This window comes from Heptranchias perlo, chromosome 14 (genome assembly GCF_035084215.1).
Source record: "Heptranchias perlo isolate sHepPer1 chromosome 14, sHepPer1.hap1, whole genome shotgun sequence".
NCBI classification, from domain to species: domain Eukaryota; kingdom Metazoa; phylum Chordata; class Chondrichthyes; order Hexanchiformes; family Hexanchidae; genus Heptranchias; species Heptranchias perlo.
The window spans coordinates 72,304,190-72,331,215 of NC_090338.1; the positions used below are offsets into that span (position 1 = coordinate 72,304,190).

Consider the following 27,026-nt stretch of genomic DNA (forward strand, 5'->3'; position numbering starts at 1 on the left):
TTAAAATAAGGTCTACGGAATGTGCTATCTTAAAAAAGGCGACAATTTGAGATTTCAAACAGGTTAATCAATGGAGGATGGAGAGATTTCCGTTACTAAAATGGTAAATACGTTTACAAAGAACAGGTCTATAATTTAGTTACCTATAGAACAGAGAGGAAATTATTCCCATAGATTCTTATATCTATGTTAAGCCCTCTAGTTTAAAGGGGATTCTTTTTGTAATGAGAGCACCTACGTCACAGTGCAGACCCTGAACTCCTTCACCCGACAGGCACAAGAAACAGAGATGAACAAAGCCTGGAATGAGCATTTGCCTTTCACTGTGTTTGTACGAAAAGCACCAAAGAAACGGCAATAAGTGCCACTGTTTCTAAATATATGCTACTAAAAAGGTCCCACAATCCTTCTGTGTTATACAGGGGGAAATTCGGAAAGTTACTGATGACTTTCAATTGCCTTTTGATAATTGCCAATTGCCCTCCACTGATAGGAGAGTCGATAACCAGAGGACACAGATTAAGGGGGGATGAGGAGAACGTTTTTTACGCAGCGAGCTTTTATAATCTGGAAATCGCTGCCCGAAAGGGTGGTGGAAGCAGATTCAGTAGTAACTTTCAAAAGGGAATTGAATAAATACTTGAAAGGAAAAATTTGCAGGGCTATGGGGAACGAGCAGGGGATTGGGACGAATTGGATACCTCTTTCAAAGAGCCGGCACAGACCTGATGGGCCGAATGGCCTCCTTCTGTGCTGTAGGATTCTATGATACCCAGATGTATTGCTGGTATTCTGCGAGCTGAAATTTTGTCGGGCTTGAAGTTGTACTTCAGTGAGGTGGTGACTGGGGAAGTGTTGCCACGGATCCAGTGTTCATACTCAGGATGTTACTGGAGTAGAACGTCATGAGTCCACATGGCGGAGAGTTCTGTACAGAACACCTGCTCACGGACTGCCTCAAAGCCCATTGAACAACCGATCGAACGAGCGCAAGTGTAGAGATCTCTCTTCGTAACTTTCGGGATTGTGGGTCAGTTTAGTAGAAAATACTTCAATTAAAAAAAAAAATGTTCAAATATATTTGGTGAATGTTTCCCTACTTTTCATCTTTAGGAGTATTGCAAAAAAAAAAATCAGACTAGTTAGCTCATTCTGAGTATAAGTTAGATTTACCACCTCTGCTTGCTGTCACTCAGAGTGTACGGTCCCTCTGTAAATCTCACATCTCTCAAAGAACAAAGGAAAACATTTAAATAAAGGGGTGCCCTAATGGTTGCACGCAACCCTTTCTGCCAATAGACACTTACAATATTGCCCTTGTTTCCAGATGGTAGAATTGGCACTGACCCAGGACGCTGAGGGGGGATGGGCGGGTGGTTACCTGATTTTAGCGTTGAACGTTTATCTAAAAGGAAAGAAGAAAAGTTGATTGTCCTGTTTCTATATTATTTCACAGCTATAAATTATTTCCAATGTATTACAACAGCAACAACTTGCATTTATATAGCGCCTTAACGTAGTAAAACGTCCCAGGGCACGTCACAGGAGCAATATCAGACAAAATTTGACACCAAGCCACAAAAGGAGATATTTGGACAGGTGACCAAAAGATTGTTCGACGAGGTAGGCTTTATGGAGCGCCTTAAAGGATGAGAGAGAGGCAGAGAGGTTTGGGGAGGGAATTCCAGAGCTTAGGGCCTAGACAGCAGAAAGCACGGCCGCCAATGGTGGAGCGATGAAAATCGGGGATGGGCAAGAGGCCAGAATTGGAGGAGCGCAGAGATCTCAGAGGGTTGTAGGGCTGGAGGAGGTTACAGAGATTTGAATACGAAGATGAGAATTTGAAATATTTCATGTTATAAGTAAGTATAATGGGATAAACACTCCCAGCACACAGCCTTGCGAGAGGCGGGTGTAGGTTAGACAACTGCAGCTACGGTGTCACAGCCCGAGCTCCCATCAATACTCACACCTAGTGAGACTGCAAGCCAACAGCTCAGCCTTGCTGGATTTAAACTGGCCGCATAAGAGCTGGCTGCATCTGAGGCCCAGCCAGCAGTGAGCGGCCCTGAAAAATATCCCTTGAACTCAGTAACATTCTTCTCCTTTAGTCCCAGGTCGCTTTATTTGGGTACACGCCTGCCTTTTAATGAGGTTAAAGCAATTTGTTCAGCAGGTCCTATTCTAGAACTCGGCACCAAGCTCCTTAACCCTCTGGGATCCGGCATCTTCTCACTGAAAACCCATAACTGCTTCAACATTTCCATTTAACATTTCACATCTTCTTCCTTTGCCTTTTATTCTGATTACATTAGTTCTATGCCCCACAAGCTATTTTTTTTTGCTGCTAAGACAATGAAAAAGAAATAATTCCTATTTGAATAGTGCCTTTCATGACCTCAGGACATCCCAAAGTACTTTATAGTCAATTAAGTTATTTTGTAGTGTAGTCACTGTTGTAATGTAGGAAACTGACAGCCAATTTGTGCTCAGCAAAGTCCCACAAACAGCAGAGATAATGACCAGATAATTTGTTTTTAGGTATTGCTTGAGGATTAAATATTAACCAGGACATCAGGAGAACTCCCCTGCTCTTCTTCCAAATAGTGCCATGGGATCTTTTACATCCACCTGAGAGGGCAGACGGGGCCTCAGTCTAACATCTCATCTGAAATACAGCACCTCCTACAGTGCGGCACTCCCTCAGTACTGGCACTGGGAGTGTCAGCCTGGATTTCTGTGCTCAAGTCTCTGGAGTGGGCCTGTGAACCTACAACCTACTGACTCAGAAGCGAGAGTGCTATCACTGAGTCATGGCTGACGTCAATGGGCTGGCATTTTCAACATTACACGGTAGAATTTACTGGAACCCTGCAAATAAAAGTTCCTTCTTGCTTTCAGAAGAACATGGCTTTTGTGCCATGCAAAAATAAAATTCAGCGCACTGCTCCAACAGACCAATGGCTGTTATCTCTGCACAATTGGGGTCTGACTGCAACTTATTTTTTCAACTACACCCTACTTGGGACACATACAAGGAGTAATTTCCTGTCTGTATGGTCCCAGAGGTGCATTTACGAGCATATGGACAATGACGGACTGGAAAAGACCCTCTGGTCCATCCAGCCTGTCCCACACAACTGAGATGCCTTGTGCGTCACAATATATACACTTCCCATCCCACCCGAAACTATGTGATCTCCTGGGAGAGGCGAGAAAATGAAATAAAAACCCAGGCAAATTAGGGAGGAAAAAATCTGGGAAATTCCTCTCCGACTCCTCTAGGCAATCGAAGCTAGTCCAGGAGAGAACTCTGGCCCTGATTAATGTTATACAGTAGTTACCTTTTGTACGAGGTGATGTCCGCCCTAGAAATTTACCTGCAGAAATTCTCAGGGTGCCCCCACACACAAACACAAACATCACACGCATACAACACAAACCCACACGCCACGCACACGCAGACCACACCCACAGACACCATACACACCACACACACAAGTACCACACACACGCACAGACACATCACACACACAAACACGCACCACACACACATGCACACACACACAAACACCACACACATGTGCACCACACACCACACATACACACACCACACACATGCACCATACACACACCACACATACATATTCCACCCATCACACACACATACAGCGCACATACACAAACACTATACACACCACAAACACATCACACATGCACACACCACACTCATCACACACCCACACCACACACATATCACACACACCCCACAGACACCACACACACAAACACTCCACACACACACAAACACTCCACACATACACCGCACACACATCACACACACCACACGTCACAAACACACACTACACACACTCCTCACACACAAGCACCACAAACCAAACCCAATTGACCCTGCAAAGTCCTCCTCACTAACATCTGGGGACTTGTGCCAAAATTGGAGAGCTGTCCCACAGACCAGTCAAGCAACAGCCTGACATAACCATACTCACAGAATCATACCTTTCAGCCAAAGCCCCAGACTCCTCCATCATCATCCCTGGGTATGTCCTGTCCCAACGGCAGGACAGACCCACCAGAGGTGGCGGTACAATGGTATACAATCAGGAGGGAGTGGCCCTGGAGTCCTCAACATTGACTCCGGACCCTATGAAATCTCATGGCATCAGGTCAAACACGGGCAAGGAAACCTCTTGCTGATTACCACCTACCGCCCTCCCTCAGCTGATGAATCAGTCCTCCTCCATGTTGAGCACCACTTGGAGGAAGCACTGAGGGTAGCAAGGGCACAGAATGTACTCTGGGTGGGGGACTTCAATGTCCATCACCAAATGATTGAGCTGGCCAAGTCCTGAAGGACATAGCTGCCAGACTGGGCCTGCAACAGGTGGTGAGCGAACCAACACGAGGGTCAAACCTACTTGACCTCGTCCTCACCAATCTACCTGTCGCAGATGAATCTGTCCATGACAGTATTGGTAGGAGTGACCACCACACAGTCCTCGTGGAGATGAAGTCCCGTCTTCACACTGAGGACACCATCCAACGTGTTGTGTGGCACAATCAGCGTGCTAAATGGGATAGATTCAGAACAGATCTAGCAGCTCAAAACTAGGCATCCATGAGGCGCTGTGGGCCATCAGCAGCAGCAGAATTGTATTCCAGCACAAGCTATAACCTCATGGCCTGGCATATTCCTCACTCTACCATTACCAACAAGCCAGGGGATCAACCCTGGTTCAATGAGGAATGTAGAAGAGCATGCCAGGTGCAGCACCAGGCATACCTAAATATGAGGTGCCAACCTGGTGAAGCTACAACACAGGACTACATGCATGCTAAACTGCGGAAGCAACATACTACAGACAGAGCTAAGCGATTCCACAACCAACAGATCAGATCAAAGCTCTGCAGTCCTGCCACATCCAATCGTGAATGGTGGTGGACAATTAAACAACTAACGGGAGGAGGAGGCTCCGTGAACATCCCCATCTTCAATAATGGCAGACTCTAGCATGTGAGTGAAAAAGACAAAGCTGAAGCGTTTGCAACCATCCTCAGCCAGAAGTACCGAGTGGATGATCCATCTCGGCCCCCTCCCGTTAGAAGCCTTGGCGAGTTGCTGCAGTGCTTCATGTAGATGGTACACACTGCAGCCACGGTGCGCCGTTGGTGAAGGGCAGAAATGGGGATGTTCGCTGATGATTGCACAACGTTCAGTTCCATTTGCAACCCCTCAAATAATGAAGCTGTCCGTGCCCGCATGCAGCAAGACCTGGACAACATCCAGGCTTGGGCTGATAAGTGGCAAGTAACATTCGCGCCAGGCAAGTGCCAGGCAATGACCATCTCCAACAAGAGAGAGTCTAACCACCTCCCCTTGACATTCAACGGCATTACCATCGCCGAATCCCCCACCATCAACATCCTGGGGACCACCATTGACCAGAAACTTAACTGGACCAGCCACATAAATACTGTGGCTACAACAGCAGGTCAAAGGCTGGGTGTTCTGCGGCGAGTGACTCACCTCCTGACTCCCCAAAGCCTTTCCACCATCTACAAGGCACAAGTCAGCAGTGTGATGGAATACTCTCCACTTGCCTGGATGAGTGCAGCTCCAACAACACTCAAGAAGCTCGACACCATCCAGGACAAAGCAGCCCGCTTCATTGGCACCCCATCCACCACCTTAAACATTCACTCCCTTCACCACCGGCGCACTGTGGCTGCAGTGTGTGCCATCTACAGGATGCACTGCAGCAACTCGCCAAGGCTTCTTTAACAGCACCTCCCAAATCCGCAACCTCTACCACCTAGAAGGACAAGGGCAGCAGGCACATGGGAACAACAGCACCTGCACGTTCCCCTACAAGTTACACACCATCCCGACTTGGAAATATATCGCCGTTCCTTCATCGTCGCTGGTTCAAAATTCTAGATCTCCCTACCTAACAGCACTGTGGAAGAACCTTCACCATACCGACATCAGAGGTTCAAGAAGGCGGCTCACCACCACCTTCTCAAGGGTAATTAGGGATGGGCAATAAATGCTGGCCTTGCCAGCGATGCCCACATCCCATGAACGAATAAAAAAACACACCACTCACATCACAAACACATACCACAAACTCACCACACATACAACACACACACACCACAAACATCACACGCACACATCACAAACACACGCACAAACCACAGCACATACATAGTTTACGCACTCATACTGGGTAAGTTTTCCTTTAGCACCCTCTTTAAGTAACCTAAAATCAGGAGTTAAATTATTTTATCTCTAAAGGTGAATAATAGAAGCTGATATAATATTAATATTAAAACATTTTGGAGATCAGAATTAAACTTATAAAATTTGTTGCATAAGTAAGCAATTCCACAGTGGGGCTGCTCTCCGCCTTGTTTCTTTGATCGAAAATTGAAGCCTTGTCTTAATTCATCCAACAGTTACTTGGGACCCTAAGGATCTGCTCAGGTTAGTTATCCTCATCTACCCACTAATACTTTTGATGTGGCCTCATCTGTGCTTTGAAAAGCCTTAGCGTAATTCTGGCTCTGATTAATGTTATACAGTAGCTATCTTTTGTATGAGGTGATCTCCGCCTCAGAAATTTATCTGCAGAAATTCTCAGGGTGCCCCCACGCGCACGCGCGCGCACACACACACACACACACACACGCACCACACACCCATCACACACCCAGACATCGCACCCACACACACCACACACACACACACACACACACCACACACCCACACAATGCACACACACCCACACAATGCACACACATGCACCACACACCCAGACATCGCACCCACACACACCACGCACACACATGCACCACACACACAAACACAAACACACCAAACACACATGCACACACACACCACACACACATTACACACACACACACACACACACACGCACACACACACAATGCACACACATGCACCACACACCCAGACATCGCACCCACACACACCACGCACACACATGCACCACACACACAAGCACAAACAACACACCACACACACACGCACCACACACCCACGCAATGCACACACATGCACCACACACCCAGACATCGCACCCACACACACCACGCACACACATGCACCACACACACAAACAACACACCACACACACACACACGCACCACACACACACATTACACACACACATGCACCACACACCCAGACATCGCACCCACACACACCACGCACACACATGCACCACACACACAAACAACACACCACACACACACACACGCACCACACACACACATTACACACACACATGCACCACACACCCAGACATCGCACCCACACACACCATGCACACACATGCACCACACACACAAACAACACACCACACACACATGCACACACACACCACACACACACATTACACACACATACACACATACATACACACACACACACACACACACACCCCCACATAAAGTTGTACTCCACTGTTCTGGCTATGCATCCTAGTGTCGTAATAAATTCAAGTCATCTGTTTCCGTGAACTTGCACAGGCCTGAGTTCTCTGCTATTTTTGACAGGCAGCTTCTACTAACCACCGATCTGTGTGCTGATTTCGGGAAAGTACCTGCATAGTCCGAGTCATTGGAGATTGGTTTTGCCGCACATATCTTGCTTTGATGGGCTTCTTCATCATTTGAAGGAGGTGGTTCATAGTCGTTGTCACTGTTGCGTCCCTCACCATCTTCATTTGGGGATTCATAATCTCCATCATCCTCCTCAGATCCCTGCTCTTGGTCTGGGTCCTCATAGTCATCGTCATCCTCTGTCTGAACAAGATGCCATTTACTTTTAATACCAAGTATCTACAGGAAGTGTCAGTGAAAATATTTCATTTGCTGTTTTCAGGGGTGTGTCATTGTGAAAGGGCAAATAGATTACTTACAAATTCATCTGAATCCCATCCTATGTCCTCTTCTTGTCTGTGATCTGTAATAACAGAGTAGCAGTGAACAAACGTGGATTCTTAAATCCCATTTTCTGCCCTACTTTCTCTGGCCCATGCAACAATTGTGTGCAAGAGAGTTGCTAAAGTGCCTGCTCTAAAGTTTCCACCATTGCAACTGCTGCCCTGCGATGGCACTCCATCCAACTGCTCCTCCTACAACAACAACTTGCATTTATACAGCGCCTTTAATGTCATAAAAGATCCCAAGGCACTTCATGGGAGCAGTAATCAGACACCGAGCCAAATAAGGAGTCATTAGGACAGGCGACCTAAAGCTTGAAAATGCTAAGCAAAGGCAGTGAAACAATTGAAGGCGGAAACATTTCAAGGCCAGTGTTGTCCAACCCCTAATGGCCGATATCCAGACCTTCCCCAGTAGGAATGTGCCTGAGGTTGGGAACTTGGCCATCCTTCAAGTGCTTGAACCATGGCAGGGCAGGAGACAACCCCATCGCAAATGTACCTCATGGCTGCACACATTGTTGGGAGAGGTTTCTGGGTCACATTACTAGTGCCCCAAACCTGCTGTGCTACTACACTGCTTAAAGGAGAAATGCATTTTAATGCATTTAAGGTGTCAGCCATGGCCCAATGGTAGCACTCTCGCCGCTGAGTCAGAAGGTTGTGGGTTTGAGTCCCACTCCAGAAACTTCTGAAAGTGTAAGGCTATGTCCTTGTTGTTAAATCTATGTCCTCTGGTTACCGATCTTCCTGCCAGTGGAAACAGTTTCTCCCTGTCTACTCTACCAAAACCTTTCAAATTGCATGCGAAGATGAGAGGAACGACACTAATCAGACCCAAAACACCAGGTGTTGGTATTGGTCCATCAGTTGCAGTATGCTTCTAATGGGGAAAACTGCTCAGGGAAAGAGACCAACGAGACAAATGGTTGGGGAAGTGATAGCAAGGCAGGTGTTACATTCCATAGTGAGTTCTGCAGCCAAAGAATCGCAGATCACTCATCTACCTGTGTATAGCTAATCTAAATCGTTTGCAAATTGTTAGCTGCATCCTCTGCTCTCCCAATTTAGTGTAGTCAACAAATTTGCCAAGTTTACAGTTAGTTACAGTGTCCATATCATTTATGAGGATTTCAGCCAATAGTGATCCAAGCACTGATTCCCTGTGGAATGCCACATCCCCCCTGCTTTAACATTACAGGTTTCACAATCACATTTTCTTATTATTTTCTGAACCAGGTTCTTATCCGTCTTTTGTGTCCCCCTGATTTTCTGTGACTTTTAGTTTAATTAGAAGTCTTTCATGTGGAACTTTGTATTTAAACAAGCTATATCACGGGGAGTACTTTATTTGTTACATCCTCGAAGTCAGAGGTTTATCAGACTGGACCTTTCCTTTCTCACCCAGTTAGTGCTCTCCTAGCCGTAGAATTGATTCCACTATTTTACCTCTTACTGACTTTGGGCTAACGAGTCTTTAATTGCCGGGGCCAGATTTCATCCCTCTTTAAATACGGGCATACTGTGTTATGTACCAGTCCTGTTGCACCTCACAAGTTTGCAGAAATTCCCCACGATGATCACCAGTATAATACTTGACCAGATTCAGCAAGATGTGTGGTATGACACTGAGCCATGCAGCACAGGAAAGGCCAAAGATTAAGAAAGAAGAAAGAAAGAAGTTGTGTTTATTTAATGCCTTTCACTATCTCAGGATGTTCCAAAGCACTTTACAGCCAATGAAGTACTTTTGAAGTGTAGTCACTGATGTAATGTAACTAATTTGCACAGATCCCACAAACAGCAATGAGATATGTGTCCAGATTATCTGTTTTAGGTGTTGGCTGAGGGATGAATGTTAGCCAGGCCATTAAGATTAACCTCTTGGTCTTTATGGCTCACCAGTGCACTGGGTGTTGTGTTTACACACTGGGCCATCAGATGACCTTTCACTGAAGATCTTCATGTCAATAAGACTATTATTAAATGTTCCTACACATTTTACAGCTGACCTTATCAAGCCAAGGGTCACTACATTAACAACACTGATACTTCAAGACTGTAATGTTTTCCTACCCAAAGGGGATGTTCATGCAACAAAGTCAGTTGGGGTTTCAAAACATGTGCCCTCAGACTGTTGCCCCACCATTAGCGGCTGTGCCTTCTGTAGAAGACAGAGAGTAGGGATAATGGGTATGTACTCAAATTGGAAGGAAGTGACTAGTGGTGTCCTACAGGGATCTGTGCTGGGGCCTCAACTATTCAATATATTTTTTAATGACTTAGATAACATAATAGAGAGCTATATATCCAAGTTTGTCAATGACTCAAAGATTGGTGGCATAGTAAATAGTGTAGACAGGAGCATAAAATTACGAAGCAACATTGATAGATTAAGTGAGTGGGCAAAAATGCGGCAGATGGATTTCAACAAAGTTAAGTGTGAGGTCATCCATTTTGGACCTAAAAAGGATAGATCCGAGTATTTTTTAAATGGTGAAAAGCTAGGAACAGTGGAGGTCCAAAGAAATTTAGGGGTCCATGTACACAGATCACTAAAATATAGTAGTCAGGTACAAAAAATAATCAAAAAGGCTACTGGAATGTTAGTCTTTATAACTGGAGGACGAGAATATAAAGGGGAAGAAGATTTGCTACAGATATACAAAGCCCTGGTTAGACCACATCTGGAGTACTGTGTACAGCTCTGTGCACCGCACCTTAGAAAGGATATATTGGCCTTGGAAGGAGTGCATCGCAGATTCACCAGAATGTTACAGGGCTCCAAGGGTTAAATTATGAGGAGAGATTATATAAACTAGGCTTGTATTCCCTTCACACCACCGCATTCAGACTGCTGGTAAAGGCTGACATTCTTTGAAACTCTCATAGTCTCTTCCCCAATCCTATCATTTGCAAGTACCACTGGCACTCGACATCAAGAGGTATGAGAATCACAAGGGAACATAGGGACAGGAGGAGGCCATTCAGCCCCTTGGGTCTGTTTCGCCATTCAATTAGATCATGGCTGATCTGTATCTTAACTCCATCCACCCACCTTGGTTCCGTATGGAATGTTAGCCTTTATATCTAAAGGACTAGAATATAAAGGGGAGAAAGTTTTGCTACAGCTATACAAAGCCCTGGTTAGATCACATCTGGAGTACTGTGTACAGTCTCGGGCACCGCACCTTAGAAAGGATATACTGGCCTTGGAAGGAGTGCAGCGCAGATTCACCAGAATATCACCAGGGCTCCAAAGGTTAAATTATGAGGAGTGATTACATAAACTAGGCTTTTATTCCCTGGAATATAGAAGGTTAAAGGGTGATTTGATTGAGGTTTTTAGAATTTTGAAAGGAATTGATAGGGTAGATAGAGAGAAACTTTTTCCACTGGTAAATCTAGGTCAAGGGGACATAACCTTAAAATCAGAACCAGGCCATTCAGGAGAGAAGTTACGCAACACTTCTACATGCAAATAGTGGTAGAAGTGTGGAACTCTCTCCCCCATAACAATAGATGCTAGCTCAATTAATAATTTTAAATCTGAGATCGATAGATTTTTGCTAGCCAAGGATATTAAGGGATATGGAGTATAGAATCATAGAAAGTTACGGCACAGAAGGAGGCCATTTGGCTCACCGTTTCCGTGCTGGACGAAACAGAGCTATCCAGCTTAATCCCACTTTCCAGCACTTGGTCCGTAGCCCTCCAGGTTCCGGCACTTCAAGTGCACATCCAAGTGCTTTTTAAATGAGTTGAGGGTTTCTGCCTCTACCACCCTTTCAGGCAGTGAGTTCCAGATCCACACCACCCTCTGGGTGAAAAAATTTCTCCTCAGCTCCCCTCTAATCCTTCTACCAATTACTTTAAATCTATGCACCCTGGTTACTGACCCCTCTGCTAAGAGAAATAGGTCCTCCCTATCCACTCTATCTAGTCCCATCATAATTTTATATACCTCAATTAAATCTCCCCTCAGCCTCCTTTGTTCCAAAGGAAACAACCCCAGCCTGTCCAATCTTTTCTCATAGCTAAAATTCTCCAGACCTGGCATCATCTTCGTAAATCTCCTCTGTACTCTCTCTAGTGCAATCACATCTTTCCCGTGACCAGAACTGTATGCAGTACTCAAGCTGTAGCCGAACCAATGTTTTATACAGTTCCAGCATAACCTCCCTGCTCTTATATTCTATGCCTCGGCTAATAAAGGAAAGTATCCGGTATGCCTTTTTAGCCACTTAATCTACCTGTCCTGCTACCTTCAGGGATCGGTGGACATGCACTCCAAGGTCCCTCACTTCCTCTACACCTCTCAGTATCCTCCCATTTATTGTGTACTCCCTTGCCTTGTTTGCTCTCCCCAAATGCATTACCTCACACTTCTCTGGATTGAATTCCATTTGCCACTTTTCTGCCCACCTGACCAGTCCATTGATATGTTCCTGCAGTCTACAGCTTTCCTCCTCACTATCAACCACACGGCCAATTTTTGTATCATCTGCAAACTCCTTGATCAAGCCCCCCACATTCAAGTCCAAATCATTAATATGTACCACAAAAAGCAAGGGACCTTACTTTTTGTAAAGGCAGGTGGATGGAGTTAGAATACAGATCAGCCGTGAAATCATTGAATGGCAGAACAGGCTCGAGGGGCTGAATGGCCTACTCCTGTTCCTATGTTCATATGTTCCTTCATCGTCACTGGGTCAAAATCATGGAACTCCTGAGCTAACAGTATTGTGGGATTAGCTTCGCTACATGGACTGCAGTGGTTCAAGAAGAAGGCCCATCAACACCTTCTCAAAGACAAATAGGGATGGGCTACAAATGCCGGCCTTGCTAGCGACGCCTACATCCTGAGAATTAGTGTTTGTCGACAGCATGAAACGAGTGACAGTGAATCGGCAGCCCGTTTTACACCGTGTCTGATGTCCTTTTTGGTTGAAGTCAATGGGCGGGGTGTAAATCAGTCTGCCGATTTGCTAACACTCATTTCATGCTATTGCCACAGTCCAATTTTACTCCCGTTTAGTCTGGCTTTCAGCTTTTATTTTAAAAGGTGGCTGCGCCTGAGCATGCGATGCAATTAAAAAGTCATGTTTTACTCATTTGAAAGGGAAGTGGTAGCAAGGTTTCAATAAACAAAAAATCATGGCATGATGCAACAGCAAGAGATATGAGATCTTCAACATATTGTGACAGGAAGTGATATGGCAAAGGCTAATGGCCAAATTTACCAGTTCAATGAGTTCCCCATTTCAGCACTGACCTCAGGACTCCTGCCAGTTGTACACGAGTGGAGGCTGGCTTCCTTCTGACATGGGAAGACAGCAGGAAAAATCAGAAGTACTGGTCACATCTACTGGTCATATCTCCTAGTGGTCAGGCCAAGAGCAGAACTGTCAGAGTACTGGGAGCAAGTTTCCTCATTATGTTTTTAGCTCAGGAATTGTACCTAGGTGTCAGTTGTGGCTCAGTGGCAGCAATCTCTCCTCTGAGTTAGAAGGTTATGCGTTCAAATCCTACTCCAGAGATGCGAGTGCAAAATCTAGGCTAACGCTCCCAGTGTGCTGTCAGAGATGCTGTCTTTTGGATGTGAAGTTAAACCGAAGCCCCATCTGCCCTCCCGGGTGGATGTAAAAGATCCTATGGCATTATTTTAAAGAAGAGCAGTGGAGTTCTCAACATTTGGCCAACATTTATCCCCTAATCAACATCATTAAACCATAATCACATTGCTGTTGTGGGGCCTTGCTGTGTGCAAATTGGCGGCTGCATTTCCTACATTGCAATATTGACTATACTTCATTGCCTATAGAGCGATTCGGGACATGCTAAGAACGCAAAAGGCGAGTTCTTTCTAGCTAGTCAAAGCAGGAAGCCAGATCAGAATCAACCTGACTAGCATTTTCTAATTTATTATTGCATAGTAAATTCAGTAAAGGTAATCGGATGTCACTAGAGATCGACCTCCTCCACTTCATGGTGCCTTACCTGTAGATTCCTGGATTATTTGATTCTGATGCCTAAACACAAAAAATAATGATTTAAATTAAAATGATCAACTGGAGCATCTTCACCTGTTGAAAAGGAAAATGAGATTAGGTACCCAGTGGGTGAAATTAAATTTGATGGCGGCACAAAACAGAAGGTAAAGAATCGGCTGCTCGTTATACACCCTGCCTGTTATACGTCCTGTCCGCTATACGTCGCGCCCTGTATATGCCCCACCCGTTATATATCCTGTCCGCTATACGTCCTGCCCGCTATATGCCCCATACGTTACATGCCCCCCCATTACACGCCCGCCCGTTATACACCCGCCCATTATATACCTTGCATGTTATACACTCTGCCCCTTATATGCCCCATCCATTATACACCCCACTCATTATACACCCCACTCATTATGCACCTTGCATGTTATACACACTGCCCGTTATATATTCCGCCTGTTATATGCCCTGCCCATTATACACCCCACCCGTTATACACCCCACCCATTATACACCTTGCATGTTATACACACCGCTCGTTATACACTCAGCCTGTTATATGCCCCACCCGTTATGCATCCCACCCAGGTGATGTAGTGCTGAAGACTTCTGCTTCAGAACTAGCTGTGCCTCTAACCAAGCTGTTCTAGTACAGCTGCAACATTGGCATCTACCTGACAAAGTGGAAAATTGCCCAGGTATGTCCTGTCCACAAAAAGCAGGACTAATCCAATCCGGCCAATTACCGCCCCATCGACTCTCAATCATCATCAAAGTGATGGAAGTTGTCGTCGACAGTGCTATCAAGTGGCACTTACTCACCAATAACCTGCTAAGCGATGCTCAATTTGGGTTCCGCCAGGACCACTTGGCTCCAGATCTCATTACAGCCTTGATCCAAACATGGACAAAAGAGCTGAATTCCAGAGGTGAGATGAGAGCGACTGCCCTTGATATCAAGGCAGCATTTGACTGAGTGTGGCATTAAGGAGCCCTAGTAAAATTGAAGTCAATGGGAATCAGGGTGAAAACTCTCCAGTGGCTGGAGTCATACCTAGCACAAAGAAAGATGGTAGTGGTTGTTGGAGGCCAATAATCTCAACCCCAATTCATTGCTGCAGGAGTTCCTCAGGGCAGTGTCCTAGGCCCAACCATCTTTAGCTGCTTCATCAATGTCCTCCCCTCCATCATAAGGTCAGAAATGGGGATGTTCACTGATGATTGCAGAGTGTACAGTTCCATTTGCAACCCCTCAGGCAACGAAGCAGTCCGTGCCCGCGTGCAGCAAGATCTGGACAACATCCAGGCTTGGGCTGATGAGTGGTAAGTAACATTTTGCATCAGATAAGTGCCAGGCAATGACCATCTCCAACAAGAGAGAGTCTAACCACCTCCCCTTGACATTCAACGGCATTACCATCGCCGAATCTCCCACCATCAACATCCTGGGGGTCACCATTGACCAGAAATCTAACTGGACAAGCCACATAAATACTGTGGCTACAAGGGCAGGTCAGAAGCTGGGTATTCTGTGGCGAGTGACTCACCTCCTGACTCCCTAAAGCCTTTCCACAAGTCAGGAGTGTGATGGAATACTCTCCACTTGCCTAGATGAGTGCAGCTCCAACAACACTCAAGAAGCTCGACACCAGGCGCACGGGAACACCACCACCTGCACGTTCCCCTCCAAGTCACACACCATCCCAACTTGGAAATAAAGCGCCGTTCCTTCATTGTTGCTGGGCCAAAATCCTGGAACTCCCTTCCTAACAGCACTGTGGGAGAACCTTCACCACACGGACTGCAGCGGTTCAAGAAGACGGCTCACCACCAGCTGCTCAAGGGCAATTAGGGATGTGCAATAAATTCTGGCCTTGCCAGCAATGCTCACATCCCATGAATGAATTTTTTAAAAATTATACACCCCACTCATTATATATGGCATCCATTATACACCCCAGTAGATTTTTGTGAGGAGCTGTTACAGCTGTTTCCTGAGGTGGAATGGGCATTGGTGGCAGATTACACTCAACATTATCATTTGGTGAATCAAAGGCAGTTGGTCGATACAGTTTCTGTAATTGATCCTTGTGACACTTCCACAGCAAACTATCCACCAAAATTAAAATATGATTGCAAGGGCTTCACCTTTGATCTGTGAATAATTGGTCTCGGTGGAAGTAAGGGTACAGGAGGCAAATGTTATTGATTGTTCAGAGCCCTCAGGGTTACAGTGAGAAATCACAGTGCCTACACCCATTAGAGGCTCATCAATGGATAAAAATCAGCAGCAAATTAAGGTCCGACAACACTGGGCTATATAGCCCAAGTCTATGCAAATATTGCATTTAGCCTCCTTATGAAAACATCCATCTAGATGATGATTACCTTTACCAAACCTCCAACTTGGTTGGGTAACTCTGTTCACATTCGAGCTGTTGGACCCTGCGGCTTTTAACTTGCGAACACGCCCCATATCAGGCTCCACCCCAAGTGCTACTTCGAGAGCTCCAGCAGACGTGAGTCTGTCCCCACCCCACGGTTTCCTCTGTATCGATGATTTCTTCAAACCGTAGACCGCTGCATCGTCGAGAAACCTACCAAAGTCACAAGGTTCGGGCGGATTCCTCAGTTCTGCCGTAAACTGATAAACATTTTCACTGTCCCTTCGCCTCCTCTGGTTAAACTTGAACCGTTCCACAGTAACGAGTGGCTTCGAGCTTAGAAGTTCTTTGACCCCCTTGGTCCGCCTCCTCCTCCTCTGTTTCTGGGCTAGTCAGCAGAAAATCAGGCGGCAGAGGGGGGGGGGAATCACTGATCGCTATCCAAAGACCCTGGCTGGGACGTGTGAACATGTGCTCATATGAGGCTTCTTCATGTGCCCTTCATGGCCAAATAACCTTCTGACACTCACTTTCGAGGCTCACACATGAAGAATGGCCACATTACAATAACAACAACTTGCATTTGTATAGCGCCTTTAACTTAATAAAATGTCCCTAGGTGCTTCACAGGAACATTATCAAACAAAATTTGACTCCAAGCCACGTAAGGAGATATTAGGACAGGTGGCCAAAAGCTTGGTCAAAAAGGTAGGTTTTAAGGAGCGTCTTAATGGAAGAGAGAGAGGTAGAGAGGCAGAGAGGTTTAGGGAGGGAATTCCAGAGCTTAGGGTCTAGGCAGCTGAAGGCTCGGCCGCTAATGGTGGGACCAAGGAAATCGGGGATGAATAAGACACCAGAATTGGAGGAGCACAGAGATCTCGGAGGGTTGTGGGGCTGGAGAGGTACAGAGATAGGGAGGGGTGAGGCCATGGAGGGATTTGAAAACAAGGATGAGAATTTTAAAATCGAGGCGTTGGTGGACCGGGAGTCAATATAGGTCAGTGAGCACAGGGGTGATGGGTGAATGGGACTTGGTGCGAGTTACGATACGGTCACATGTTAGCAAGGTATCAGAGGCTGCTCAGCAGCTGTGTTGCCCAAGAGTGGTCAGTGCTTTCAGAGGAGGTGGGCGGGGGGAAGGAAACTCCAGGGAAATAGGGGAGCTATCCGTAAGCATGGCAGAAAATAAGAGAACTGCTAAAATACAGGAAAGAAGGGAAAAGTTTATTTTATGTAAAACCAGCACAAAATATCCCTTTGCCCCCAGACCAAAGTATATTTGTGCTGAATGTCTCCTTCCCTTAGGGCCTTTGTGCTACTCAAAAATGAGGCAAACCATTATTTTGAGAAAAAAATGTAAAAAAATGCATAAACATTTTAATTTTCTGTTCCACCACAAAACACTGACAACATAAAAAGCCAACAACTCGTTAAAGATGTCAGTTGTGGCTCAGTGGTAGTACTCTCACCTCTGAGTCAGAAGGTTGTGGCTTCAAGTCCCACTCCAGAGACTTGAGCACATAATTTAGGCTGACACTTCAGTACAGTACTGAAGGAGTGCTGCACTGTCAGAGGTGCCGTTTTTCAGGTGCGACATTAAACCGAGGCCCTGTCTGCCCTCTCAGGTGGACGTAAATGATCCCATGGCACTATTCGAAGAAGAGCAGGGGAGTTCTCCCTGGTGTCCTGGCCAATATTTATCCACAACCAACATCGCTAAAACAGATTATCTGGTCATTATCACATTGCTGTTGGTGGGATCTTGTTGTGTGCAAATTGGCTGCTGCGTTTCCTACATTACAACAGTGACTGCACTTTAAAAAGTACTTCATTGGCTGTAAAGCACTTTGAGACGTCCTGAGGTTATGAAATATAAAAATGCAAGGACTTTCTTTAGCTTTGAATACTGGCCCTTTATTGTAAGATTTGTTAATTCTAAATTGAGCCCCGGATGATATTAGCTAGTTTCAGAAATGAGAATGATTGCCAGACTGATGCAGTCAACACATGTGGGAACTCTATCTACAATAATGGCACGGAGGCACCTGGCGGATAATGGAAATTGTCAATTCTGTTTCAGGATTTCAGACCATGTCGCCACAGGGTGCAATATATGTTAAAAAAAACACTACTACTGAGCTCAACTTAACTCTCAAGGGATTAAATTCACTGGACAGCAGGGAGAGTAGATGTAGATTAAATTTCAGACAGGGTGTGTGAACCAAGGTGCTGCAGACAATAAAAGATCCAGTAATGGTTCGCACTCATTGTTGCCGTGGCAACTTTACTCATTTGAACTTATCAGGGGTCACTGCCAAGTTAGTCTGGTGAGTTCCGCTCTTGGGTAGGGAACAGGCGGTCTGTCAGGCTTTTGAAACAGAGAGAGCTGCAAAAGCCAGGAGCAGTCAGACACCACAGGACTTCAAGAAGGATGGAATAAAGCAGAGAGAGAGAGGAAATGAGCATCAAATCAAGCAAGAGGCCCCAATGAAGTTTGTTCATTGTGTGTTCATTATTTTTATATTATTATGTGAAGACAGGTTGTATTGATGGAAATGAGTAAATCCTGATGTAACTGTTGCTCTGTATGTTCACCCGATGAGAAATAAAGCAGCTTAATGACTCATGTCAAGTCTGATCTCACCAAGTGTCCACTCACACCGCTTTCAGCGAGGTTGAAGAAATACACGTGCAAAAGACATGAGTATCTGATTTTGAAGATAACTGACAAAAAATACAGGCAGGGGATTGGGAGAATTTTTTTTCTATGCAGCAAGTTGTTAAGGTCTGGAATTCACCACCTGAGAGGGTGTTGGAGGCAGATTCAATAGTAACTTTCAAAAGGGAATTGGATGTATACTTGAAAAGGAAACATTTGCAGGGCTGTGGGCCGAATAGCCTCCTTCTGCTTCATAGAATCATAGTACCATAGTGAGGTACAGCACAGAAGGAGGCCATTCGGCCCATCGTGCCTGTGCCTGCTCTTTGAAAGAGCTATCAAATTAGTCCCACTCCCCTGCTCTTTCCCCATAGCCCTGCAAATTTGTTCCCTTCAATTATTTGTCCAATTCCCTTTTGAAAGTGACTACTGAATCTGCTTCCTCCACTGCACTTTCAGGCAGTGTATTCCAGATCTTGCTGCATGAAAAAATGTTTCCTCTGGTTTTTTTGCCAATCACCTTAAATCTGTGTCCTCTGGTTACCGACCCTTCTGCCACTGGAAACAGTTTCTCCTTATTTACTCTATCAAAACCATTCATGATTTTGAACAACTCCATCAAATTTCCTCTTAACTGTCCCTGCTCCAAGGAGAACAACCCCAGCTTCTCCAGTCTCTCCACATAACTGAAGTCCCTCATCCCTGGTACCATTCTAGTAAATTTCGTCTGCACCCTCTCTAAGGCCTTGACATGCTTCCTAAAGTGTGGTGCCCAGAATTGAACACAATACAGCAGCTGAGGCCTAACCAATGTTTAATAAAGGTTTAGCATAACTTCCTTGCTTTTGTACTCTATGCCTCTATTAATAAAGCCAAGGATCTCAACTTGTCCTGCCACCTTCAAAGATTTGTGTACATACACCCCCAGGTTTCTCTGTTCCTGCACTCCCTTTAAAATTGTACATTGAGTTACATCGAGTTACATTGAAACTACAACACAGAAGTCTCCTCCCTCCCTACTTCATCTACCCCTATCAGGATACCCTTCTATGCCTTTCTCTCTCATGTGCTTATCCAGCTTCCCCTTAAATGGATCTATGCTATTTGCCTCAACTACTCCTTGTGGTAGCAAGTTCCACATTCTTACCACTCTTCAGGTAAAGAAGATTTTCCTGAATTCCCTATTGGATTTATTAGCGACTATTTTATATTTAAGACCTCTAGTTCCACAAATGGAAACATTTTCTTCACATCTACCCTGTCAAACCCTATCATTATCTTAAAGACTTCAATCAGGTCACCTCTCAGCCTTCTCTTTTCTAGAGAAAAGAGCTCAAGCCTGTTCAGCCTTTCCTGATAAGGATAAGGATATTCTCTCAGTTCTGCTATCATCCTTGTGAATCTTTTTTGCACCCTCGCCAATGCCTTAAGGTCCGTTCTATAATATGGAGACCAGAACTTTGCATAATCCTCCAAGTATGCTCGACCTAAAGTTCTATACAAGTTTAATATAACTTCTTTATGTTTAGTTTATATTGGCTCTCTTCATTCTTTCTATCAAAATGTATCACTTCACACTTCTCTATGTTAAATTTCATCTGCCATGTGTCTACCAATCTCACCAATCTGTCGATGTCCTCCTGAAGTCTGTTACAATCCTCCACATTGTTTACTACATTTCTGAGTTTTGCGTCATCTGCAAACTTTGAAATTGTACCGTGTATGCCCAAGTCCATTAATATATATCAAAAAGAGCAGTGGTCCTAATACCGACCCCTGGGGAACACCACTGTATACTTCCCTCCAGTCTGAAAAACAACCGTTCACCACTCCTCTCTGCTTTCTGTCCCAATTTTGTACCATAAGGCCATAAGACCATAAGAGATAGGAGCAGGCATAGGCCATTCGGCCCCTCGAGCCTGCTCTGCCATTTAATGAGATCATGGCTGATCTGATTTTTACCTCAACTCCACTTTCCCGCCCTTTCCCCATATCCTTTGAGTCCGTTGCTGATCAAAAATTTGTCTAACTCAGCCTTGAATGTATTCAATGACATGCTGCCATTGTCCCTTTAATCCCATGGGCTTTAATTTTGCTAACAAGTCTATTATGTGGTACTTTATCAAATGCCTTTTGAAAGTCCATGTGCACAACATCAACTACACCACCCTCATCAACCCTCTCCGGTACTTCATCAAAGAACTCAATCAAGTTAGTCAAACACGATTTTCCATTAATAAATCCGTGCTGACTTTCATTTATTAGCCCATACTTTTCCAAATGCCAATCAATTTTGTCCCAGATTATTGTCTCTAAAAAGTTTCCCCAGCACCGACATTAGGCTGACTGGCCTATAATTGCTGGGTTTATCCCTCTCCCCTTTTTTGAACAGGGATATAATATTTGCAATCCTCCAGTACTCTGGCACCATCCCCTTATCTAAGGAGGATTGGAAGATTGTGGCCAGAGCCTCCGCAATTTCTACCCTTACTTCCCTCAGTAACCTAGGATGCATCCCATCTGGACCAGGTGACCTTTCGACTTTGAGTACTGCCAATCTTTTAAGTACCTCCTCTTTATCTATTTTTATTCTATCCAATATCACTATTACATCCTCCTTTACTGCTACATTGGCAGCATCCTCTTCTCTAGTGAAGACCGATGCAAAGTATTCATTTAGTACCTCAGTCATAACCTCTGCCTCCACAAGAAGATCTCCTTTTTCGTCCCTAATCAGCCCCACCCTTCTCTTTGACTACCCTTTTACTATTTATATGTTTATAAAAGACTTTTGGGTTCTCTTTTATGTTCGCTACTAATCTATTCTCATACTCTCTCTTTACCCTCTTATTTCCTTTTTTGGATCTCCTCTGTACTTTCTGTATTCAGCTTTGTTCTCTACCATATTATGAACCTTACATTTGTCATAAACCTCCTTTTTCTGTTTCATTTTAATCTCTGTATCTTTAGTCGTCCAGGGAGCTCTAGCTTTGGATGCCCTTCCTTCCCCCTTGTGGGACTGTGTCTACACTGTACCTGAACTATTTGCTTCTTGAAGGCCTCTCATTGTTCAATTACTGATTTGCCTAATAATTTCTGATTCTAATCCACCTTTTTAATTCACTGAAATTAGCCCTCCTCCAGTGTAGTATTTTTATGCTTGATTGTTCCTTGTCTTCTTCCATAACTATTCTAAACCTGATTATATTATGATCATTGTTCCCCAAATGCTCCCCCACTGAAACATGCTCCACTTGCCCCGTTTAATTCCCCAGAATTAGATCCAGCACTGCTTCCTTCCTCGTTGGGCTGGCAATACACTGCTGAAGGAAGTTCTCTTGAACACATTTCAAGAATTCCTCTTTGCCCTTTACACTGTTACAGTCCCAGTTTATATTGGGTAATTGAAGTCCCCCATTATCACTACTCTATAGTTCTTGCATCTTTCTGTAATTTGCCTGCAAATTTGCCTCTCTTATCTCCTTCCAACTATTTGGTGGCCTATTGTACACACCCAGTAACGTAATAGCTCCTCTATTGTTCCTTAATTCTAACCAAATAGATTCTGTCTTTGTCCCCCTCAACTACATAATTCCTTTTCAGTGCCATAATAGTTTCTTTGATCAATACTGCCACGCCCCTCCTTTCTTTACTTTCCTATATTTCCTGAATAGTCAGGAATACTAAGTTCCCAATCTTCCCCTTCTTTGAGCCAGGTCTCTTTTATTGCCATTATATCATGGTCCCATGTGGTGACTTGTGCCTGTAGTTCACCAACTTTATCTACCACGCTACATACATTTATGTACTTGCACTCCAAAATCATCTTAGACTGCCTCGAATTTGCACCCCTGTCTGATCCCTCCTATTTCTGAAATATTCTTTACCCTGGTGTTATTTGTCTTTCCCAGTCCACTGTGCACCTTCTTTCTCCTGTCTAATATTTCATCCTGGTGCCCACCTTCCTGTGCTGGAGGATTCTATGATTCTAGATCAGAAGGGAGTGATATTGTTCCACCGCTGGGTTATGCTATTGTACAATTAGATACAGGACAGTATGAGTCAACTCCCAGAAAAGTAAATGCTCAGACTGCCTAAGAGAACAACTGAATCTAGTGAAACCAAGAAGGGATGGCCGGGCTCTTTTGAATAGTTTGGCAAATACTGTGCTGACAAGGGACAGCTCGCCGATTGGGGGAGGTGCTGAAGTCGGACCAGGAATAATCCTGGGGGAGGGGGGAGCACAGAGAGACTGGCTCCTCCTCGTGGCCCCACAAATATCAGTTCCACAGCAGTTTTTCTTGAGTTTTCTGGCGACACTCCCTTTAAGCACCACACAGTTCCGCTGGGCCAATTGTGTGCTCGAGCCAGTAGGAACAGAAGAAGGGTCCTACAGACAGCTTAGGACTCCGATTTGCATGTTTTCGTAGGTTCATGCCTGTCTTGAGATAGGATAGCTGTTCACCTATTAGCCAGCCCTCTCCAAATTGGGGGGAGGCTGGGCCTCGGTAGCAAGGGGCAGTAAGTGCTGTGCTGCGATTATCATCTGGCTCCCTCTCTGTCCTCACCCGAATACAGGGACCGCACTCAGCCCTGTAATATTCACGGCTTTCCTCCATAAAGGTTCTCCCTGATCATCGAAGGTGGACAATGGGAGTGCAGGTAATGGAGACTGCACTGTAACAGCAGGTTAAAATAGCCCCACTCCACCCTGATAAATGGAAATGACCCGTCAGACCTAAAAGATCCCACTGTGCTCAGATAGCTGATCTCGGATTGGATAATTGAAATTGGCCCAAGTGCCCAGGGGGTAGGGAGTGGTAAAATCAGCCAATAGCTCACTTTCCCTTCTCTTTACACTCTTGACATCTGCAGTGTGACAGGTTCAAAGGTAGATGGACAGGAATGGATAGAAGTACAGATTATAAGTCAATATCGGAAGCAGAGGGGTTAACGTTTCAAGTGGGACTTTTCATCATCAGCCCCTCATTTTGGGGATTACACGTGAAACGTGAGCCTATCGTCCCCTTTCATATGCTGATTGATCTATTGTGTTGTTTCCAGCTTTCGTCAATTCCATATTTCCTGCATTTTTTGAGGATTTTCTTTCATCGCCACACAAGCTGTTCCAGTACAGCTACAACACTGGCATCTACCTGACAATGTAGAAAATTGCCCAGGTATGTCCTGTCCACAAAAGCAGGACAAATCCAATTCGGCCAATTCCCAGTCGGGGCATGTAATAAGGGAACAGCCATAATTATGGGGGATTTTAATTATCATATTAACTGGACAAATCAAATTGGGCAGAGCAGCCTTGAGGACGAGTTCATTGAGTGCATCAGGGATGGATTTCTTGAGCAGTATGTAACTGATCCTACAAGGGGGCAGGCAACCTTGGACCTGGTCCTGTGTAATGAGTCAGGATTAATTAATAATGTCCTAGTTAAGGATCCCCTTGGAACGAGCGACCACAACATGGTTGAATTCCATATCCAATTAGAGGGTGAGAAGGTTGATTCTCAAACAAGCGTACTGAGCTTGAATAAAGGAGACTATGATGGTATGAGAGCGGAATTGATTAAAGTGGACTGGGAAAATAGATTAAAGGGTAAGACGGTACATGAGCAGTGGTGTTCATTTAGGGAGTTATTTTACAACTTTCAAAATAAATATATTCCACTGAGGAAAAAAGGGTGTAAAAGGAATGACAGCCACCCGTGGCTAAGTAAAGAAATCAAGGATAGTATCCGACTAAAAACAAGGACATATAAGGTAGCCAAACTTAGTGGGAGGATAGAAGATTGGGAATTCTTCAAAAGACAGCAAAAAGTAACTAAAGGATTGATTAAGAAAGGGAAGTTAGATTATGAAAAGAAATTAGCAAAAAATATAAAAACAGATAGCAAGAGTTTCTATAGTTATATAAAAAGAAAAAGGGTGGCTAAGGCAAACATAGGTCCCTTAGAGGATGAGACCGGGAAATTAATGGTGGGAAACATGGAGATGGCAAAAATGCTGAACAAATATTTTGTTTCAGTCTTTACAGTAGAGGACACTAAGAATATCCCAACACTGGACAAACAGGGGACTCTCGGGGGGGAGGAGCTAAATACGATTAAAATCACTCAAGAGATGGTACTCAGTAAAATAATGGGACTCAAGGCGGATAAATCCCCTGGACCTGATGGCTTCCATCCTAGGGTCTTGAGGGAAGTGGCAGTAGGGATTGTGGATGCTTTGGTGATAGTTTTCCAAAATTCCCTGGACTCAGGAGAGGTCCCGGCAGATTGGAAAACTGCTAATGTAACACTGTTATTTAAAAAGGGTAGTAGGCAGAAGGCTGGAAATTATAGGCCAGTTAGCTTAACATCTGTGGTGGGTAAAATTTTGGAGTCTATTATTAAGGAGACAGTAACGGAACATTTAGATAAGCATAATTTAATAGGACAAAGTCAGCATGGCTTTACGAAGGGGAAGTCATGTCTGACAAATTTGCTTGAGTTCTTCGAGGATATAACGTATAGGGTGGATAAAGGGGAACCAGTGGACATAGTGTATTTAGACTTCCAGAAGGCATTCGACAAGGTGCCACATAAAAGATTATTACTTAAGATAAAAAATCACGGGATTGGGGGTAATATTCTGGCATGGGTGGAGGATTGGTTATCGAACAGGAAGCAGAGAGTTGGGATAAATGGTTCATTTTCGGACTGGCAACCAGTAACCAGTGGTGTTCCACAGGGGTCGGTGCTGGGTCCCCAACTCTTTACAATCTATATTAACGATTTGGAGGAGGGGACCGAGTGCAACATATCAAAATTTGCAGATGATACAAAGATGGGAGGGAAAGTAGAGAGTGAGGAGGACATAAAAAACCTGCAAGGGGATATAGACAGGCTGGGTGAGTGGGCGGAGATTTGGCAGATGCAATATAATATTGGAAAATGTGAGGTTATGCACTTTGGCAGGAAAAATCAGAGAGCAAGTTATTTTCTTAATGGCGAGAGACTGGAAAGTACTGCAGTACAAAGGGATCTGGGGGTCCTAGTGCAAGAAAATCAAAAAGTTGGTATGCAGGTGCAGCAGGTGATCAAGAAAGCCAACGGAATGTTGGCTTTTATTGCAAGGGGGATAGAATATAAAAACAAGGAGGTATTGCTGCAGTTATATAAGGTATTGGTGAGACCGCACCTGGAATACTGCATACAGTTTTGGTCTCCATACTTAAGAAAAGACATACTTGCTCTCGAGGCAGTACAAAGAAGGTTCACTCGGTTAATCCCGGGGATGAGGGGGCGGACATATGAGGAGAGGTTGAGTAGATTGGGACTCTACTCATTGGAGTTCAGAAGAATGAGAGGCGATCTTATTGAAACATATAAGATTGTGAAGGGTCTTGATCGGGTGGATGCGGTAAGGATGTTCCCAAAGATGGGTGAAACTAGAACTAGGGGGCATAATCTTAGAATAAGGGGCTGCTCTTTCAAAACTGAGATGAGGAGAAACTTCTTCACTCAGAGGGTGGTAGGTCTGTGGAATTTGCTGCCCCAGGAAGCTGTGGAAGCTACATCATTAGATAAATTTAAAACAGAAATAGACAGTTTCCTAGAAGTAAAGGGAATTAGGGGTTATGGGGAGCGGGCAGGAAATTGGACATGAAGCTGAGTTCGGATCGGTCAATGCCCTGTGGGTGGCGGAGAGGGCCCAGGGGCTATGTGGCCGGGTCCTGCTCCGACTTCTTGTGTTCTTTAGATTTGTGGTTGGGATCAGATCAGCCATGATCTTATTGAATGGCGGAGCAGGCTCGAGGGGCCGATTGGCCTACTCCTGCTCCAATTTCTTATGTTCTTATGTTCTTATGTTCTTATGTACTCACAATCATCAGCGAAGTGATAGAAGGTATCGTCCACAGTGCTATCAAGCGGCATTTACTCACCAATAACCTGCTCACCGATGCTCAGTTTGGGTTCCGCCAGGACCACTCGGC

At 44.8% G+C, this 27,026-nt stretch overlaps 1 protein-coding gene across 1 annotated transcript in view; it reads right to left on the reverse strand.

Annotated features, from left to right (window-relative positions):
- lcp2a (lymphocyte cytosolic protein 2a) overlaps positions 1 to 27,026 on the reverse strand; it is a 184,405-nt gene that overhangs the window by 88,756 nt on the left and 68,623 nt on the right. Inside the window, exons 5-8 of the mRNA XM_067996567.1 lie at positions 13,992 to 14,023; positions 7,968 to 8,011; positions 7,650 to 7,851; positions 1,308 to 1,405 (exon numbers count right to left, since the gene is read on the reverse strand). Of these exons, the coding sequence (XP_067852668.1) occupies positions 1,308 to 1,405; positions 7,650 to 7,851; positions 7,968 to 8,011; positions 13,992 to 14,023 (376 nt within the window). The remainder of the gene's footprint in view (positions 1 to 1,307; positions 1,406 to 7,649; positions 7,852 to 7,967; positions 8,012 to 13,991; positions 14,024 to 27,026) is intronic.